We start from the raw sequence: 20,130 nt of genomic DNA, 5'->3' as shown, positions 1-20,130 counted from the left end.
AACTGGCCCTTGTATTTACTTGGTATCGGAACAGTTAATGACCCCCTGTCGAGTGGCTCCTTACTGTAGTGGTTTACACATTTGCCTAACAATTAAAAGATTTGAACAGTTTTATCTCAGGAAGGGTAAAAATAAAGTAAAATCTGTCAAATCAAACATGAGGAGCTGCTCGCTCTGGTGGCTCTTTGTGGAGTAAATGTAAATAAAGCTCGACTTTTTGGGGGATGGTGTACACTGACTGCTCAGCGCTGATTTACTTATTTAACAGAAGCATACTATAAGACGCTACAATCACATGAACCTTTGTGTTAAAGTTACAGCAGTTAGTTCACACGCACGCACAAACACACACATGCACACACACACAGTAAGAGATTTAAGCCATAACTGCGGCACACTACAGGCTGTAGACACTACACTAGCTAAATAATCTCAGCGGGTGGTGCTGAGGTACCTCGTGCTTTGCTCTGGGCTCTCGCTCTCTTTTTGGGATTGAGGCAGTGCAGCTCTGTGGGTTTTCACAGCACTTCATCATTGACATGCAAATACAAAACACAGCACTCAATGTCAGGCAAGGTTACGTCTGCTACGCACCGACTGGAGTCCTCATACCGACCTCCATTGGAGTCCTGTCCCTGCAGACCCTCAGCGTTCAGTACATGGACCTGAGTGACCAGCTGAGGGTAGCCACACATCCCCGTCCAACATGTCTGAGGAGGCTCGTCCAGGGTCAGCTCTCTGAGTAAGATGAAGACAGCACAGGTACATGGATGTATGAACACAGATATGCCTCATGTTGAAGTGTGACAGGCCTCTGTAACGCTGCCAGTGCTTCAGCAGCAGGTTCTGGTCGGCAGTCCCAAAAGCAACAGGAAATAATAGGTGAAAAATTATCTACTATCTGTTATTGTGCTGATGTATCAACGCAGCGTGAAGCAGTCCTTCTCTTAAGCTAACATGAATGAATTCCTTGGCAGAATTTCTGTGGTTGTGTTATTACAGGAATCAATCTGGTTTAATGGGTGTAAATGTAGGACTGTAACTGTCCTCATACACTGTATAAATCATTTTTAAAATTAAAGACAGGAAAATATTATATATAAATTATATATATTTTATATTAAGACTTAAACAGTGTTTATAATGGCTGAAATACAGACATTCTGGCTTTGAGCGGAAGAGTATACTCTAAGCATGACACCAGCTTCAAACGGCCTAAGATAAAACTGGAAATGTGCAAAGCACCTAACAGCAACAGTGGGTCTAAGACTGATATGAACAAAGTGCATTGTCCCATACAATTCCACTATTCATTCACTCTCACATTCACACAAGCTACAATTGTAGCCACAGCTACCCTGGGGCAGACTGACAGAGGCGAGGCTGCCATATCGCGCCATCGGCCCCTCTGGCCAACACCAGTAGGCAAGTAGGGTAAAGTGTCTTGCCCAAGGACACAACGACCAGGACAGAGAGCCCGGGGAACGAACCGGCGACCTTCCGGTTACAGATGCGCTTCCCAACCCCCTGAGCCACGGTCACCCCGACCTTGGAAACCTAAACCAAGGTAGCAATCAAAATAAGCCGGGGAAGATACCTGAAACCCAGGCATAAGATGATTGAAATAAGCTAGACAGGACAACACTGGTATGAGAAAATCAAAATAAGCCAGGCAAGGAAGGAAGCTGATAATAAACAGGGCAGAACAACACAGAACCAAGCATTAAGCATTGTTCCCCTCATTAAGCCCATGATTTGTCCAGATGTGTAGGCAGATGTTTAGTGTTAACTATTGATTAAATGGGAGGTCTTGGAGCGAGTATTCAAAAAAATTACTTCTTGCAGAAGTAACTGTGTAAAGTGACTGACAGGAAGTACAATTTCATCCAATAATGTATCCAATTGCATCAGCCTCTGACGAGACTCTAAAGATGTAAAGCCTCCGAGTGTAGCTCTTTACATCCACATGTAAGACTATCATACACTTACTTGCAGTCTGAAGGCACATCAGTGAAGACACGGAGCAGGAAGTCACCCTGCTGCCCGGGGTCAAAGGTTGTGGGAATGATGACGTAGCGGCCCTCCTTCAGCTCCTTCCTGAGGAAGACGCAGCGTGAGTTGATGTAGATGGAACCTGCTACTTTCTGCTGGGCTGTGTGCATACGGTACTTCCGATTTAGCTCCACCTGTGAAGGAGAAGATCCAGATCTATCACAGGTTTACTTCCTGGTTCCGCTTTGTGAAGATTTCTCGGTTACGTGTGGGTGTTTCTACCCTGTGGATATCGAAGCCTATTGCGAGATTTTCTGATTTGCCCTCTTTTGGTGTGGCTCTCTTCTCTTTTTGCTGTAAGCAGATCAGCACCTCGTCCTCCACCTTCTTCACATCAAACACATACTAGGAGGAGAAAAAGAGGACGGTGCATCACAGTCCAGCACTGATCACACAGTTCTTAAAGACAAAACCACGACATGTACCGACCTGAGGGTTCTGCAGGAAGGTGGCTTTGTGATTGATGCAGCCTCCGGATCGGTTGCGTAGGGGATCCTGCCGGTGGACCCAGGAGCCCCTCATCACCTCCTCCTCCCAGGTCTTGTGGATGCTCAGGTAGGAGGTGTTGATGAGGCGGCACAGGATCAGGTCAGTGAAGTACTGGCAGAAGTCATCAAATGTCATCCTGCAGGAGGGCAGCAGGAAAAGAGGAGAGAAGAGAGCAGAGAGAGTGGATACCAACTAGAGGAAAAAGCTTGAAAGAAGAAGATCTTGAACAGGTACAAAAGCAGAGGAAACAAAACCAGGAGCAAAGCAAATGGTTAGGATGTACAGAGCTGAGATAAAATGAGCCTAAAGTTTGAGTGCCGAGGGCTTCTGAAGAAGAACTGCATCATTTTATTTGACACGATGAAGATAACCTTCTTAATCTTATTTCTAATTTGACTTCTTTCTTTAGTGATACATGCAACAAAGCAACAAAGTAATAAATAAACTAATAAATGAGCTTAAGCCAGGCTAGCTTATACTCTTGATGCTTGGCTAAACTACCCACCTGTAGGTGAGATACAGAAATTCATTAGTTTCACTGTAAGAGCTATTCATATATCAGAGGTGATTTGAAGGCCTTATTCATGTCTCTGCCTTCCCCTCATCATTCTGAGGTTGGTGCCAAAGAAAAGGACAACACAGAAATGCGTATACTTTTAGACCATGTTTAATTGCTTAATTATCTTTATGCGGTTCATTTACATCACAGGGAATTAAACAATGAAAAACAGGAAGAAGTGCGTTTCACATTCTAGTCTTCCCAGAACAGCAGTTCTGAAGTTCAACCCCTGAAACAGATACATTTCACATTGGTCCTAACCTTGGGTTTGTCAAAAATATAATGTCCGTAGTATGAGCATCTACCTTTGTGACATCAAACATGATAGGCCATCTGCTTTAGCTTTGGATCAAAACATCAAAAATCTCAGCAGGAAGTAAAATAAGCTCAAAATGTCAAACTGTTCCTGCGGCCCAAACATCAGTGCCTGAAAATAAAAGTGCTGTAGCCTTTTTTTAATGTAACAAAATGACTGTGGGTGTATTTTTTTCAGGCTCTCACCAGAACTCGCCGTCGTCCTGTACGGTGACGCCCAGCTTTTCTCTCTCACTCTTGCTCACCTTGTTCCACTCCTCTGAACTGCAGGGAGCAAAAACAAAAGAGCAAACAGGCTTTTATGTGAAATGAGCTTTTGTTAGAGGTAGACTTTAATTTTGTTGTATAAGTGTGTCAGATTTTAGTAAAAGGCCTCACTGTTTCATGACCTGAACCCATTTGGACCTGCTCTGGGTGACGTCTGTAGTTGACACGTTATCTTCTGTCTCATGTGTTGGTTTTACACAACCCCTGCAACAGAGCCCGGGGGGCTCAGGTGCTGCACATGGAGGGGGGATCCTTGAGCATTATCTTTTTGAGCTCATCATTTGTGACAGCTAATTTCCCCCTGCTCATCATCAATTTATTTCCTCTGTGACGGCAGCACACATTACAGGAGCCTTCACAACCTCTTGCTGGATAAACGGCACAAACGAAACACCTTTAAGCCTCTAAAAGACCAACTATAAATGGACCATTGGGCGAGCAAAAATCAAGCCTACAAATGAGACCTCAAAAAATAATGTCTGAACACGTAATTATACTTTCAAGTAACCAACATCCAAGATTGTTTTACTGTTCTCATTCAGCTTAGGTGCTGCACAGAGCCAACTGCTCCCTGTTGGAGTCTAGTATGACACTGCATTCGTAGTGTGGAGATGAAAGCCCACGTCTACCTGTCAGAGCTGCTACTATCAGCAGGGGGAAGTGCCAGAAATATGTACAACAATCAGTGGGAAGACAGAAGTCGACATCCATAAAGAACTTCTTTGTAACAAATGAAAATTGTCCCTGCAAATGCTTCTTAAGCACGATTTATTGATCATCCCTTTCCTGGTCGAGTCAGCATTTGACTTACATAAACCATGTTGTGGTTAATACTATAATCACCCCAAAAGAGCACTTTGCTCTCAGACTGTAGGCTTACTTGTGGTTGCTAGGATATTTAAAAGTAGAATGGGAGGCAGAGCAATCAGGTTTCAGGCCTCTCTTCTGTGGAACCAGCTCAAAGTTTGGATTCGGGAGACAGGCGCCTTGTCTACTTTTAAGATTAGGCTAAAAACATTTGTCGTTAGGGCTTAATCAAGTGTATCTGAATCCTCTTTTAGTTAACAGGCCTATTAACTAGGACTGTTTCTTCTTCACGCTTGTCTTCTCCATCACCCGTGTTTAGACATTTCTCTGCATTTAATCATTAGTTATTATTAAACTCTGGCTTTCTTCTTGCCCATAGGGGGTCGTCTAATTGTTGGGGTTTTCTCTGTATTACTGACTTTACCTTACAATATAAAGCAACTCGAGGTGACTGTTGCTGTGATTCAGCGTTACATACTGTAAATAAAACTGAACAGATCTACTCATCCCTGCGTTACCATACTGTTTTATAAATCCTGCCCAAGTCTTTAATTGTGAGGAAAAACCTGCAATCTGTTGCTTCAAACATGTCTTTGTCACTCGAAATATTTCAATTTTTATTTTCTGCTACTTTCAGTGCAAAATTTCCTTTCATAGCTAACCTTAAGTTACCCTCAGAGTACTGCAAATAATCCCTAAGGGTAATAGTAAACACATTTACACAAGATTAGCAGATTTAAACCATACAACTTTAATTTAAGATGCGTACAGTCATACTAGTAAAATAATATAATCAAATCAAATCAAATCACTTTTATTGTCACATCACATGTGCAGGTACATTGGTACAGCACATGTGAGTGAAATTCTTGTGTGCGAGCTTCACAAGCAACAGAGTTGTGCAAAATACAATAATGTAAACAAGCAAAATACAAGAATGGCTACATCTGAAACTAATAAATATATGTACAATATATAATATAATAGTATATACATCTGCCTGCTATGAAAATGGTGGGACCTCAAATATGGGGAAGAGGAAAAACATTTAAATTATTAACAGAATATTATAAATATTAATCGCAAGACTTATAACGACCACAGCTATAAAGTTTATTTCTGAGTAGCTGTATCGAGTTCAGACAAATGAATTGCGCGCGCGTCTCTCCCTCCTGAGCTCTATTTTACAGCACCAGTCGTGGTATTTATTACCGTGTGAATCATACCTGCACATCAAGGTTTCCTCTGTATTCAGTGCTCAGGGGAAACACAGGTGTTTTACTGGATGCATTAGCTCTGTGTTTATGTCTCTGTTTATGATGCCCTGACAAACGTCCAGCGGTCTGTCAGCCACCATTTACAGTAACGGGTTTTATCAAACCATGAATGAATTATTCAGCGACAGTGAGTGAATGATGAGGGATGACTCACGTCTCTTTAATAACAGCTGTCTCTCTTTCAGCCTTATCAATAATTCAGAGTCTGTTATTATCCGACTTTACCGGCTCCCTGTTTGTTTCACCGAATTTGCCCGTTCACGATTCAAAGACAGAGACGAGGAGCAAGCACATTTATTTTTCCGTTTTACCCACTCCTGAGCTGAAACATTTTTCTCGAGGACGTCTGAGCTGCTTTCATAAACGAGCGGCTCTCCGACTGGGCTGAATTTAGCCGTTCTTCTTTGCTCAGCGGCCCATTAGCTTGATTGCATTTCCATTTTTCATTGTCTACATGACATTTCCCATTGTCCTCCTCTTTTCTCTGTGTCCTGGACCTTATGTATGGATTGCTTTCTGTTCGGTCGTTTGGCATTTAATCATTCGTCATGTTACGTCTCTTAGAAACCTCGTGAGTCAAATTCTGAGGGACTGGCGCACTTTGACATTTTCAATTTATGTAATTGGTTAAATTGATCGTGACACGGTCACGTATCCTATTACGGGCAAAATACATTGTTTTGGGAATGCTCCACATCTGACTCACAGAGGTAAGATGTCTGCTACGAGTAATGATAGATGAAGACAGCTCAATTACCTTTAACAGGGTAGGATTAGAGACTGAGGAGCTTCAGTAGTTTATCTTCCTGCCTGCAGGTGGCAGTGTTGTGATTACCTGTCACTCCAAGGGCCACTCCACTCCTTCTCCCCCCAAGGGTTCCTCATGCGGATCATGTGCAGCTTCTCCGACTTGAAGAAGGCCAGCAGTCCGTGACCTAGCCGCACCTTCCGTACATCTGTCACGGCGTAGGCGTGGCCTTTGACCAAACCGCAGTCCAGCCGCGCCTCCATGTCTTCTATTGTGGTCGCCTGGAAAGCAGAAAACACAGATGCCTCTGTCAGTCTAGACAAAAGAAAAGAATGCTAACAAACAAAGCTAACACACAAAAGCAGTTCCTCTGGTGGCCACTTGAGGCAGTCTACAAAACTATTTAAGGGACCTCTTAAATGTGTGTTTGTGCTGTTGTTCCTTTAAAGTCTTTTTAAAGGAATTCTCACTAGTATTATCCCATCCCTGAGGTTTGTGCTTCAGTTTTGGTTAGTTAAAAATGTATTTTCTAGTATTTAATAGTCTGTTAATTAGAACTAATTATCAGCAGTGGTGATAAACAGGGTGATAGAAGAGGTCAGGCAGGAGTATCTGTGGACTACGATGTTTGCAGATGACACTGTGATCTGTGGTGAGAGGAGGGAGCAGGTGGAAGACAGCCTGGAGAGGTGGAGGTATGCACAAGAGTGATCGCCCCATGGTCGGAAGGTCGGCGGTTCGAATCCACTTAACGGCTACCCTGAGGTACCCCTGAGCAAGGTACCGTCCCTACACACTGCTCCCCGGGCGCCTGCTTAGTGGGCTGCCCACTGCTTCACTGAGTGAATGGGTCAAATGCAGAGAAAACAAGTAATTTCCCCATGGGGATCAATAAAGTATCCATTAAGAGTATGAAAGTACGTAGAAGCAGGTTTGAAAGTTGAAGATGCAAGGAATAGAGAGATTTTAAATACCATCCAAAACAACAGACAGTGCACCAGAGAGGTGAAGAAGAGAGCCGAGGCAGGGTGGAGTGGGTGAAGATGATTGTCATGGGGGATTTGTGGCAAAAGAAGAAAGGACAGTTTGCACATACAGAGGGCTGGTGTCACAGAGGAGCACGGTAGAAATAGGACAGGGTGAGATGGAGGCAGATGATCTGTTGTGGCGACCCCTAAATGAGGCAGCCGAAAATATTTAGCAGATGTATGTGTGTGTGTGTGTGTGTGTGTTCCACCTGTATAGTTTATGAATGCAGCTTTGTTAAATGCTAGGTGGTGTTAGCTGATTTATAAGCTTCTGGCTCTAAACCCCCCCATCATGGTGGCAGACAAAATGCTAACGCTGGAATGTGGAAATGTAGTGCAAAACCAATGGGTGACATCATATAGGCTATGTCCGTCATGTATACTGTCACGGACCGCCATGTCAGTATGTTCAACTTACATACCAAATATGATCAGTTTTGGTTAAAAAAGAGCAACGAACAAAATAAAGCAAGCTGCAGGGGCCAAAAAGCTAGAAAAAAAGGCAAAAAGGTGAGACTTCAAAAAGCTCGAGTAACCAACATCTGTTATCTTTTACATGAAATCTATGCTCGCAACAGCTTTTACTATTTTGTTCTTGCATAGAGGTGAGTCGGCTTAATGTTTTATTGGAAGAACTGAGCTTTGTAGAAAAGCTGCTATATTGATGTCTTAACAGATGGTGGCAGGAGAGCAGTAATTCTCAGTTTACTGGAGGTTCAGACAGCATAAAAGATGGACGTAGCCTCCTGGTCTTAAAAGTTAAGCACCTGAAACCTGAATTCTTAGGTGCATCTTGTCCTGTACCCCCCAGCCGGCCCCGACAGATGGGAAAAGGAGGTTTCTCCTTCCCGCTTGCTCACAAAGGGTCGTCTGATTGATGGGGGGTTTTTTTTCTGTTATTGTGAGGTCTTAACCTTAGAATCTCAATCACCTACAGGCGACTCTTGTTGTGATTTGGCGCTATATAAATAAATAAATAAATGCAATTGAATTTAATCTTTTTAAAAGGCCAGCAGGGGGCTGCTTATCTTATTGTAAAAAGACTTGGTTATACAGAAGTTCATGGGAAAATGGCCCTCAGCTCCCTCTGGGACCTCAGTGAGCACTTTCCTGATGGCTTTATGGGCTCGTGCTCTAGTTTCAGATCACACTGAATAAAACATTAAGATCATCTTGCAAATTACAGTAACCCACTGCTACTTATATAGTATCTTTCTACTCCGTTTTGAGTCACTTGCTGATATCTATACCTAAGCACTTTTATCTAACATTTACACACACCCACATTACAATGAATGCATCAGGGTATTCAGAGTTCAATATCTTGCCCAAGGATACATCAAAATGTGGACTGTAGGAGGCGGGGATCGATCCACCAACGTTCTGATTGGTATACGAACCGCTTTAACACCTTTTAGTGTCAAAAAGACAGGATTATCAATGCTATCCTCATTGGCCAATGACTGCCGACGTCAGTCAGATCCACACTTCATCATCTTTAGTTTCAAAACATCAAGATGTCAACGGTGAAAATGCTCAGCTCGAGGTGCAGAACAGGATTTCAGTAACGAGTGGGTGACATCAGAGTGGCTACATCCATGTTTAAGGCTGTCTATGCTTCAAAATGACAGTCCTAATAATAGTGTCTTAGCATAGACTCTATTAAGATTTATTTGACCCATTTATTGTACTCAAATTAGTCTGACTTTCTACTTTCCAATGTTGCAAATAGCTGCAGTGAATATTTGTTATTTTTCCTCCTGAATATTTTCAAGGGCTTGCTCAAAGGGAATGTAAAGTGCCCTGAAATGAATGTTGTTGTAAGGCTGGTGCTATTTAAGTGAAAATTAAATTGACCCTAAATGAGTTCCAAGAATAAATTTTACTAACAGCAAAAAAAAAAAAAAAGGAATGAAAGACCGATTTCTGTCTCCTTAAATTATTCAAATAAAAACAGAAGCTCTTGCAAAAATAATAATTTCCTGTGCTCAAACACATATGAGCACACACACATATAACTTGTAAATTAGAGCCAGAAAATAAATACATAAAATAAAATAGAGACTCAAAGAAACTTCATACACAGCCCTGAAGTTTGACTGTTGTTGCATTTCCAGCACTAGTACCTTACAGCTACAGTTATGTGTCGTCAGGGTGCAAAAACCTTGTGTGTCATTTCAGTATAACTAACAGCAGAAAAAAACCCAAATTAGTAACAGAACGTGATTTTAACTGACTATTCACGTCTTTACATTATAACTTTAATACAAATGGCCATAAATTTCTCCTGGTTTATAAGTGAGTTTTTATTGGCTTCTCTTTTTCACTGGAATGGACCGTTTATTAATCCCCACATTAAAACCTGCTTTTGCTAACAGGAAGCCTATAACAATACCTGGGTCTGGTTCTTCAAATGCTGAGGACAGGAAAAGACACACAGGCAAAAATCTGAAATGTTGCGCACAATGGCACCTCGTTCGCACATTAATTATAGCACAAAGTTGAAGAGCCTTTGAGAAGAGCTCATTCGGAGATTCTGAGATGGCTGCTATCTTTGCCAGACAATTGAATGTCTTTGGAAAGTCAGTCACGACAGGCAGAGGTTGGTTATTCATCCCTGGATTTTAAATCAGAATAGAAAACGTTCTAATTATTAAAGGGCTCTGGGGAGGTCAGCTGTGGGTGATTACACAATTTTCAGACAGCAGGGTTTTGAATGCTGTTGAAATGCCAAGTGCGAGCTTCCCGATGGCTTTGTTTCAAAAGTCAGGTGCTTGAATGCGTCTTTAAATTGCACTCTACTTCTGTGCTATTGCACCTGGATAAAGTGCGAACAGCAGAGACTGACATCCTCTGACTATTGGAGTGGGATGAGGTTTAAGTTCTGACTAAAATTACTCCATCAGCCGGTTGAGCTGCAGTTTAGACCAACATCTTTGACTCTGACCTCCAGTAAGAGAGCTTTTGTGCAGTAATTAGCGCATTAATTACTGAAGTATGGCCAGAAATTGAACTGTAATCCAAATTTTAGTCTTAACAAAGAAAATCAGCTTTGCTTTGAGGGCTGTGTTCAAGGTTTTCTTTTGGTGCTTCATATTCATATATGTACATCCAACAAACACAAGCATGTTAGAATAACTGGTGATTCTTAGCGTGTTCTTTAAGCTGAACCTTTCGCACGGTTCTTACCCTGATGGAGCAGCTGATGAGGCCGTCTCTGTTGTGGACTTTGAGCACGCGTTCAAACAGCTGGTTACGGGCCGCCTCGTCTGTGGCCATCTGACCCTCCAGCAGGTCCACGGGCTCAGAAACACCACCCGTGAAGTCCACCAGTGCGTCAGCCGTGTTCCCCCCATCCAAAGCCTCGTAGCAGCCGTAAACCCTGCAGGAAGAGGGAACTATTTCATATACAGTTCCTATTTTTTTGGGACAGTCGCAAAAACAGGTTACTTCTGACTGGTTAAATGTGGTAACAGAGATAAGGCCATGATGTGTTTTGTTTTTGTGTTATTTATTTAGAGAATTTTCCAATTTAAAATCGAGTTACAGATACCGGTTACAATTAAATGACTAAGTGTAAGCAATAAAAATAGTTCAGCAAATCTATAAAATCAAACTGACATACAAAATACTGAGAAAATGGACATCACATCGAACTGTGCAATCACATCTTTTAACCGATTTATCTTTTTTCCATGAAAGAACTAAAAGAGCAAACTTGTGCATATGAATGAATGTTGATCTCTGGAGTAATCTGCCCACAGATGTGACTCATAAGAACCTTTTTAATATGAAAGGCACAAAAGAACCGCTGACCTTCATAAAGTAATGCACTTTTATTTCCAGTCTGTTTTTTAGCTGTCTTATGCTGTTGACTCTACAACAGATTGTAGAGTTTTATGTTTTTTGTTTAAAAATCACAAAAAATATGCCATATTCACAGGTGTAGCAACAGAAATTTACACTTCATTGTTTTACACTTAATTCCTGCATTTTATTTAAATTTTGCTTTCAAGCTTATGGTAAAAATGTCTATTTATTAATGTCCAAAAAAAGGCAGAGAGTGTTTTCCGCATAGCTTTAAAATTATTTTTGTTATTTGATATCAATGCTGAGTCATCCACATCTAAAAAACGATGTACTCTTGTGTCATCTTGTGTTTTATGAAGGACATAATAAATCTTTGTATCGGGCTGCTTTTGGTGTTTTTGCTTCGTGGACAGAAACCTGCTGAAATGTGCTCGTCTCGCCTGTTCACTGATAAATGATAAACGTTCAGCACAGTTTAACACATCTTACAAATTTCTGTGTTATGGGATGATTTCTAGGAATAATGAATGTATCTGTGATGTTAAAAAAACTGTTAATGACACCAATATGTGACCACACCCTTGGTGACTCTGTACAAGCTTCATAAATCTGACTCCGATGGATTTATAGTCGAGTTTAAGTAAAATCTGCTGCCTCTGATGCTCACTTGGCATAGGCTTTCTCCACCAGGGCGCTCCAGAACTCGTTGCTGTCGTTGGAGTGGCAGTAGACCAGCTGGTTGTCCACCGTCGGTAGCCGGTCATCAATCACCACGTCCACCCACTCCCCGAAGCGCCAGAAGCGAAAGTGGAAAATCCCAGCGTAGGAGTCTGGTTTTTCTGTATCCCACTCCTGCTCCTTCCAGTCTGGAATGACCTACATGGTGGAAGAGGACAGGGGAGCAGAGGGGCAGGTAAGCCAAACAAATAGCCGTTGGTCCATGGAGCACAAATAATATCATAGTGGAGTGGGCAGGTGAAGCGAGACCACCGTCCCCCTCATGTCTGCTGTTGCGTTCAGGATTAGGGGACAAATTTATAACCTTGGCTTTCACAGTCATAAATCCAGCTGTAATAGGACATGGGTGAGAGGTAATAACTGTTTGACTGCAGTGTGTGTGTGTGTTTTGGCTGCCTGCATTTCCTCTGGCCCAGCGAAATGCCCATAACCAGACTCCATTTTGTGAACTGTAGTTAGTTTTTTCACAGGGGAGGTAAAACAAATACACGTATCAGGAATTTCTTGATGACCTCAGAGCCCAGAGCAGACACAGAGCAGTGTTTCCTGCACAGAGACGTGGCTCGGTAACCCAACTTTGAGAACTTTTGACCTCCTTTTGACCAAGAGAGCAACATTACCTGCAACTCATTTATTAGTTTACAGTCCTCTTATTTTCAAAGTTCAAAGTTTCAAAGTGCTCTTCCAGGCTCAGGTCCCTCAGGTCTTTGATATCTTTCAGCTACGGTGAGAGACACTGACTCCACCGTACTGGACTGAAACCGGTCACGGCAGTCGTCCTTCTGCTCTGGAGAGCCCCTGTGTGCTGGAGGGTCCCTTTAACCACACCTGCAGCAGGTGAAGAAGTGTTGCACCTACAAGAAGCTCACAATGTCTGCCACCACCACCTTGCAGTCTGAGACAGTGGCGCTGGAGTCGGTCCACACAATGGAGAGGCAACTAAAAACTGCCCTAGTATCACAAAGTGCATATAGTTATCACTTAACTGATTTAAGAAAGCATGCACACGTGTATGAATGCAGGACTGCACATGTAAATATGTATTTGATATATAACTCGCCATTTACAATACTGACTCAATGCAGGCAAAAAAAGCTTGTATTTCAGTCTTTCTTTAATAATGAAACCATCTTTTTATCTTAATCACACCCAAATTTCCTAAAAAAGTGCAAACCAAAGTTAAATGACAACATTTTTTGACTGATATCGATTAAAATAAAGAAATATCTGCAGCAGACAGGTTACAGCCTTTGTTAATATTATGGTATTTCTATTATAGCCTCTCACTCTCCTTCTGTTATAGAAACAATGCTGTGCCAGTCCAGCAAAGTTTGGTTCCTGACGCAATGAGCAAAATTCCTCCCAGAGGTTTTTGACATGTCCCCAATCTCCTTTCACCAACCCAGTGTTAGTTAAGCTAAGAAGATGTTTAACCTCTTTCATATGATCAGATATTAATGTCTGGTTACGCCCAATTCTTTGTTTCTGCTACCTTAGACTGTTATGCATGCTGCTGTGTGTGTTTGTGGTTGAGAGTGCAGAGTCCAGGGCTTTTCCTTTTAGCTCTACTTTAGTCTACGGTAGCTCCCACTGTATGTTTGAATTTCACTCCCAGCTGGTCCGCATATGTGTGGCGAGCAATATTTTATCTCAGCTTTTTCATTGAACACAACTTCCTGCTGCAGGAAATCAGTCAAACAGCCAAAATAATGTTAATCCCAACAGACTGCAGACAGCAGAAATAAACATGTTTACATCCTGGTACAAAGAAGAGCTTTGTTCTCTCCTCCTCATCAGCTGCTCTCAGACTGATTTGGTTCTATAACTCACATATTTAAATGATGATTATCTTCATACTTTCTGCAATGAAATGAAATCAGTGACCGGACAACATCCAGAAACGTACAAGGGGACACAAGTGATTTCTGAACTATAGCGTGGTGTGATTGCTCTCATCTTTTATGAAATATCATTTCACTGTGATCCCACTGCGGCTCAGAGTCATAACGGAGCACCTTATGGACACCAGAAGTGACCTGCAAAAAGGGTGTCTGTGAAGCCTCTATCAGCATGAATACAGTCTCCAATAAAACCTGCAAATGATGCAGAGAGCGACAACATGTGTGACTGACTGTCCCAGCGGGAGTTCTTGGAGATGTCAGGGTGCGCTAACTGAACAGCAGTTACTGTCAACCCTCTCTGCAGGAGGTGACACCCACTGATGGAGAGAATCTGGCCCCTCCAGAGCTCTGAGAGGCAGCAACAGCTCCTTTTTACAGGCGAGGAGAAGGAAGAAACAAAAAAAACTAAGCACCACACCACAGAGTCATTTCGTAATCCTTCGGGAAGCAATCTCTCTTGCACTCCACCTTCGCTGCTACTTAGTCTCTGTCTCTGCAGTGTGCATCTATCTCAGCTTTCAGCTGGGCAGTGCTGCTATACAGCAGCTGAACTCTGGAGGGAAAGTGACCCAACGACTGACCAGAGACACAAGCACAAAGCGTCGCGGGTTTCCCCTGCTGCCACATAAGAGGAGTGAAGAGGCTTTCTTAACACTCCCTTCTTCTTATCCTCAGATGATAGAAGCCCACCCATTACATGCGAGGGACCACCTGACTCTTACTTCTGGCATTCACATTTGTTTTGCCACTCATGCAGGCTTCCAAAATCTAGACGACACTTCATGCAATAAATGTGTTACAGTTAAGAATCTGTATCTAAGGAAGCAGAGACACAAACGAATGTGACAAACACTATTAAGCACAGCTCCCTGAGGGCTAACCCTGCACTGTGGTTGCATCTTGTTTTCTCTATCTCCTTCTGTAGTTCTAAGTAAGACCCGCCTCTACTATCAGTAGTACACGCTCATGTGTAAGCCAGCAGAAAGGAGCGGAGCACAGGAGAGTCTGGACAGAGATAAATTATCTTCGACACAGCTGCCGATCTAATCCAGCCTTGCAGTTGGTATTGACCTCTCTGCCTGTCAAGGTGTGCCCTCTGAGCATGTCTAAAGAGGTGAAGCTGCCCTTCCGGCTGGACGTGGAGCTGACGGAGGTGATGCGCCTGCGGGTTCAGTCCCTGCAGCAGCGCGGCCAAAAAAGGCAGGAGGGCGAGCGCCTGCTGCAGGGCAATGAGGCCGTGTACCGGCTGGACTTCTCAAACCAGTCCCTCCAGTTCTTACACTGGAAGGTGTGGCTGGCCCAGCCGGGCCGCCTCACCATCATGGGTACCTCGCAGCTCTGGACGCCTGACCTCACCAACCTGATGACCCGTCAGCTGCTCGAGCCGGCAGGTGTTTTCTGGAGAGCAGCGGGCGATGGGGACGACGCGCCGGTCCAGTGCTACGAGGCTGACGCTGACGAGTTCGGTGAGAGGATCGCGGAGCTGGCCAAGGTGAGGAAGGTGATGTACTTCTTGTTTGCATTTTCAGAAGGCTGCAGCCCAGAGACGGTCGACTGCTCCATCACCTTCACAGTGGACAAATAAGACTTGGCGTGTATGATCTCGGACAGATACTTGGACTCATCTTCAGTCCTTGTGTGCTTTCAGTTGAGGAACCCGCTACTATAAAGCCAGCCCTCTGTCTCCTTTCATGATTCCTCCCCTCTAAAATATCGACACAGGCCATATGACATCCTTTAAGGACTCAAAAACACTTTAGTGATCAAAACAGGTTGTTGTTTCATAACTTTGTATCAGATCATTGAAATAAATCCAATCATTCTAAAAGGCGTATCTGCATTTTCTTAAGTGCTTTGGGTTTGAGTGTTGAACAAAATTGTTATCCCATCTCTAACTCACAAACAGCCAGCCCTGAAGGGTTTGCTGGAGCCGATTCCCACACGAGATAATGCATAGAGACAGTGTTTACTTCTGTGGATGGGTGCAACTATTCCCCAGCGGACGAGGGGAACAGGTTCCTGCCACCTCATCGGTCTCTGTCTCACATGGTGACCCTGACAAACAAGTGAGGAGATGCATGTGGATTTCACCTCTCTGCCTCCTCCTCCTCCACTTCTTCCTCCTGCAGGCTCGCCCTGACTGCTTTCAAACTGCCTCAGGGGATGAAATGCTAACTGTGAATGAGAAGACAAGTGTCTGGAAAAGTGTGAGAGAAAAAGGAAAATAACCCAGACGACAGGAGGATTTAGACTCGTTTCTTGTCTGTACAAAGCGTGTGACTAACATGCAACTCAGAGGCTCGGTTTTGCTTAAAAAAAAAAATCTAACTCTGCATATTCTCAAGAGTCTCAATTAAATCGATCTTGCCAACAGTGTTGAATGCATGAATATGAATTTTCACCGACTGTCCTCGTTGGTATGTCTTCTCTGCTCACTCTTTCCTGTCGCCCTGTGACTGAGAGGTAAACTAATGCACCAGAGAAATAAGCCCACCGGTCATCCCATTATCAAGTGAGGATTTTTCTCATTAACACAAATAAAAGAACATCAAAAATTACAAGTTAAAATATTTCCAGAACTATTTGAAAGAACTTTAAAAGCTGGCAGCTTTTTGCAGGTAATTAACTGGTACAAAAGTACAAAATGTTTTGAAGTAGGATCTCCAGGGAGATGTGTCTGCTCCTGGGAGACTTGGACCATTTACTTGTTTTGCTCTCACAGGAAGTAAAACTAGCAGGAAACTAAGTAAATGAGGATGTCTATTCTCGCTTACAAGACCTGACACTGGCTACTTAATGCATTCAAAAACTGTGAATTAAGAATAAAGGATTCTAAGATTAAAGCCTAATTTTTCATGAATTAAATGAATTATCTTGCCCAAAAAAGAAAAGATAAATAAACCTGTTACTTTGTTTCCTGCACATTTACATTTAAATTCATGACATTTTTATATGGTTAGCTTTTAGATGGCTTGAAAGATGTCCCAGCTATACTTTGTTGACATATTTTGGTTTATAGGGAAAACTTAAACTAAGCATCCACCTGGAGCTGATCTGGACTTCCTGTGTGACGACCGGTTAGTGTTTCGGCACTAGAGCCCAATCAGGTTGTGCGGTATGCCTATCACCCCCCCCCTCCCATGAGATTAGTAATAACTGCTAACCACAGGTACAGAGGGAGTCAGTAATGTCTACTCATTAATGTGGCACTATCCACCCTCCATGCTACACGACAAAACCAGAACAGGGCTACTGCTACTGAGAGAGAGACTAACAAGGGATTTTTTTCCACATTGAGCATGAAAAAAAAAAAGAATGTAGACTATATGAGTGGGAGCACCCCAACAGCTAAAACGGTACATAGTAACAACTAGCTCATTCAGTCTCTTGATATATGTGTAAAATGGTCCACCTGTCTCTCCTCCAGTCTCCACCACGACCTCCTAACACACAAACACAAAAAGCACAGGAAAGGACACAAACCTGTATGTCTGTGGAAGCACAACCGCATTAAATCTCTATTAAAAAGAAACAAAAATCCTCCTCCTGTTTACACTTGTTTTGAGGCAATGACTGCAAGTGTTGGTTATATTCAAAGGTGCCGACATGAAACCATAGCAAGGCAGATTATTTCAAATAAGAATAATGAATTTCAGTTTACTTCAATAAGTAAGGAATCACATGAACCCAAATAAGTAAAACACTTGTTGACAGTGGGAAGGAAAAACTCTCTTTTAACAGGAAGAAACCTCCAGCAGAACCGGACTCAGGAAGAAGAAGGAAGACAGGGCAAAAGCCACACTATGGAAGAGAGCCAGAGATTAATAATAGCTAACGATTAAATGCAGATGCAATGTGTATAAACACACAGTGAGAGAAAAGGTGAGTGAAGAAGAAACACACAGTGCATCATGGGAAGCCCCAGCAAAATGTGTCCCTATACATTTTTACTCAATAAAATGTGTCCAAAATGAGGAATGAAGAAACTCTGGTTCCACGACAGAGTCAGTAATAAATGTTTTAAAACCTGGATGTATTTTTTTTTTAAAAAGTGTATTATAATTTATTATGTAACAAATTCTAATGACGAAGAACAAGAAACAAGAAAAGAATGAACAAGTGGCAACATCTTGGAAAAAAAACAGCGGATGCTGATTGGAAGGTTCCTTTAGCAGCTGCAGGCGACGCTCACTGAGGGGTGGCAGCATGGAGCGGATATTTTCCAAATGACCCTACGTGTCTGTTTTCTTTTCTGTTGAGCTGTACTTTCTTGCAGGTGCTGATTGGAGGGTCATCTGCGGTGTAGACGACACCTGGGCCTGTGCTGAGTATGCTCCACTCCATAAAAACTTCCTCCTGCCTGCAGATTATTTCACGAATTTACTTCCTTTTTTCTCCACGTTTACCATCACACAAAGCATATGTGCTTTACATTACCAACATACTGTTATTTAAACACTGCATCTTCTTGTGGTTTTTTGTAAGAAAAAAGAAGAAGATGTTTTTCTCAAGTCAAGGTGCAAAAAAGAATTTTAAAACCTCAGTGTGACAGAAAACAGACAAAAATCACAAAAGAAATGTTAACCTGGTTTGAATATTTTGATACTGTTTTGAAACTGAAGGTGCTCTAAAATTAGGTGCAGTTACCTCGTACCGTGCCCGAGTATGATGGACCCTCTTCTGGTCTGTGTTTACACTGACTACACTTCGTTTTGCATCTGAAATACTCTCTCCTGTTCAGGCAGGACACAGTTGAGTTTATGATTTACAGCATTTTGTGGCTTTACAGGAGCAATTCTGGAAGAAGTGCCACACTTTTATATGCCTACAGCAGCCCTGAGAGGTCAAATACACTGGAACTTAAACACCTTGTTTATTTTGTAAGTTACCTGACGTGTCCAGTCTGTCCTAGTCTTTATGTTTTTGTCCTCAGCATCTCCTGTGAGAAGTCAGTTGCGTCCCCGTGTCTGGTTTCTGTGTCCCTGTTTAGTTCTGTCAATTTAGTATGTCTTAGTCCTTGTCCCAATGTTCCTGCTTTACTTTGACAGTCCCTTATCTCATTAGATTCAGTTCATCTGTTTCCCCAGATGTGTTCACTCTGTCCCAATCTCCTCTTGTGTATTTAAACCCTATCAGTTTTCTATTCTTTGTTGTTTCATCCCTTGCAGTTTGTCTTTTGGAAGATTTGAAGGTTTGGTTGGATTATTTGTTCTTGGCTTTCATCTTGTTTGTTTTGTAAGTGGCTCAGCAATAAAAGTTTTAGTTTTATAACTTCTTTGCCATGTGTACGTGTGTAGGCAGCACTCCGAAAACTCTATTTTAGTAGAACTAAAAGACCGGGTGGGCTCCAGAGGCGAATGCAGGGAAAGCTACAAATTTCACACAAAACGTAATTCCTGTACTTGTGTGCATGCATTTTAAAATTGCATTAAACAAGCCTACAAGTGCACCTATCATTTCAGAACGCCACCTGGGACTTCAAAGAAAGGCCTACTGTGGTGATAATGCACCTACAGGTGTCTGATAACAACTGCAATGCACCAGAAAATGGCCTGTGAATTTTAGCTGTTAAAATACAGGAACAATTACACTGCAGGTGGATGGCAATAATCAACACAAACATGCATTCAACAAGCTCAGGTGGATTAAGGAAGATTTACAGTGATTCTAATCAGACATGTGCATCATTTAAAAAAAAAGAAAAGACATTAACAAAGTAGGAAAAACCAGAACAAAATAATCAGCCAAAACTAAAGACCTAAGAAGGGAAATAAGCAGAAGACATGCTGTTCCTTGAGGATGGACCTGATCAAGCTGCCATGTAAGCATCCCCATGTGTACTCGGCCTAGTTCCACAATACAGCATTTCTCTAGAACAGGCTGAGGCATCTTGTTTCAAATCCCATTAAACCTCACTAATCATTTTGTTTCCTCTATCAGCACGTGAAAGAACATCTCAGAATCATTCTGACGCCAGAGACTTCAAACCGGCTCAGCACAGTTCAAATAAACTGCTCTTTATTGACAAAACGCTGCAAGTTTGTGTGCTCGAGCTGGTGATAGTGGATGTGTGATGCCAATCAGGATGCAAACACTTGTTTATTTAAATCTGTGTTTAAAAGGCTTCAAATTGACTTTT

At 42.4% G+C, this 20,130-nt stretch overlaps 2 protein-coding genes across 3 annotated transcripts in view; one reads left to right on the top strand and one right to left on the bottom strand.

Moving 5' to 3' along the window:
• The window catches only part of capn5b (calpain 5b), a 59,600-nt gene that overhangs the window by 11,790 nt on the left and 27,680 nt on the right, over window positions 1-20,130 (bottom strand). Inside the window, exons 4-12 of one of the 2 annotated variants that reach the window (XR_013911929.1) lie at window positions 12,020-12,228; window positions 10,732-10,924; window positions 6,602-6,795; window positions 3,602-3,679; window positions 2,482-2,677; window positions 2,275-2,397; window positions 1,990-2,186; window positions 617-738; window positions 455-526 (exon numbers count right to left, since the gene is read on the bottom strand). Coding sequence is in view for 1 of the 2 variants with exons in the window: in XM_080307597.1 (XP_080163723.1) it covers window positions 617-738; window positions 1,990-2,186; window positions 2,275-2,397; window positions 2,482-2,677; window positions 3,602-3,679; window positions 6,602-6,795; window positions 10,732-10,924; window positions 12,020-12,228 (1,312 nt within the window). In the remaining variant the exon portion in view is untranslated. The remainder of the gene's footprint in view (window positions 1-454; window positions 527-616; window positions 739-1,989; window positions 2,187-2,274; window positions 2,398-2,481; window positions 2,678-3,601; window positions 3,680-6,601; window positions 6,796-10,731; window positions 10,925-12,019; window positions 12,229-20,130) is intronic. The other variant, XM_080307597.1, reaches the window with a different exon arrangement.
• Window positions 14,948-15,819, top strand: ompb (olfactory marker protein b). The gene has a single exon (XM_026182796.2). It carries the CDS (start codon window positions 15,094-15,096, stop codon window positions 15,574-15,576), a length of 483 nt encoding a protein of 160 aa, XP_026038581.2. The 5' UTR covers window positions 14,948-15,093; the 3' UTR covers window positions 15,577-15,819.

This window comes from Astatotilapia calliptera, chromosome 10, assembly GCF_964374335.1.
Source record: "Astatotilapia calliptera chromosome 10, fAstCal68.1, whole genome shotgun sequence".
Lineage (NCBI taxonomy): Eukaryota > Metazoa > Chordata > Actinopteri > Cichliformes > Cichlidae > Astatotilapia > Astatotilapia calliptera.
This window is presented reverse-complemented; position numbering and strand designations above follow the sequence as displayed.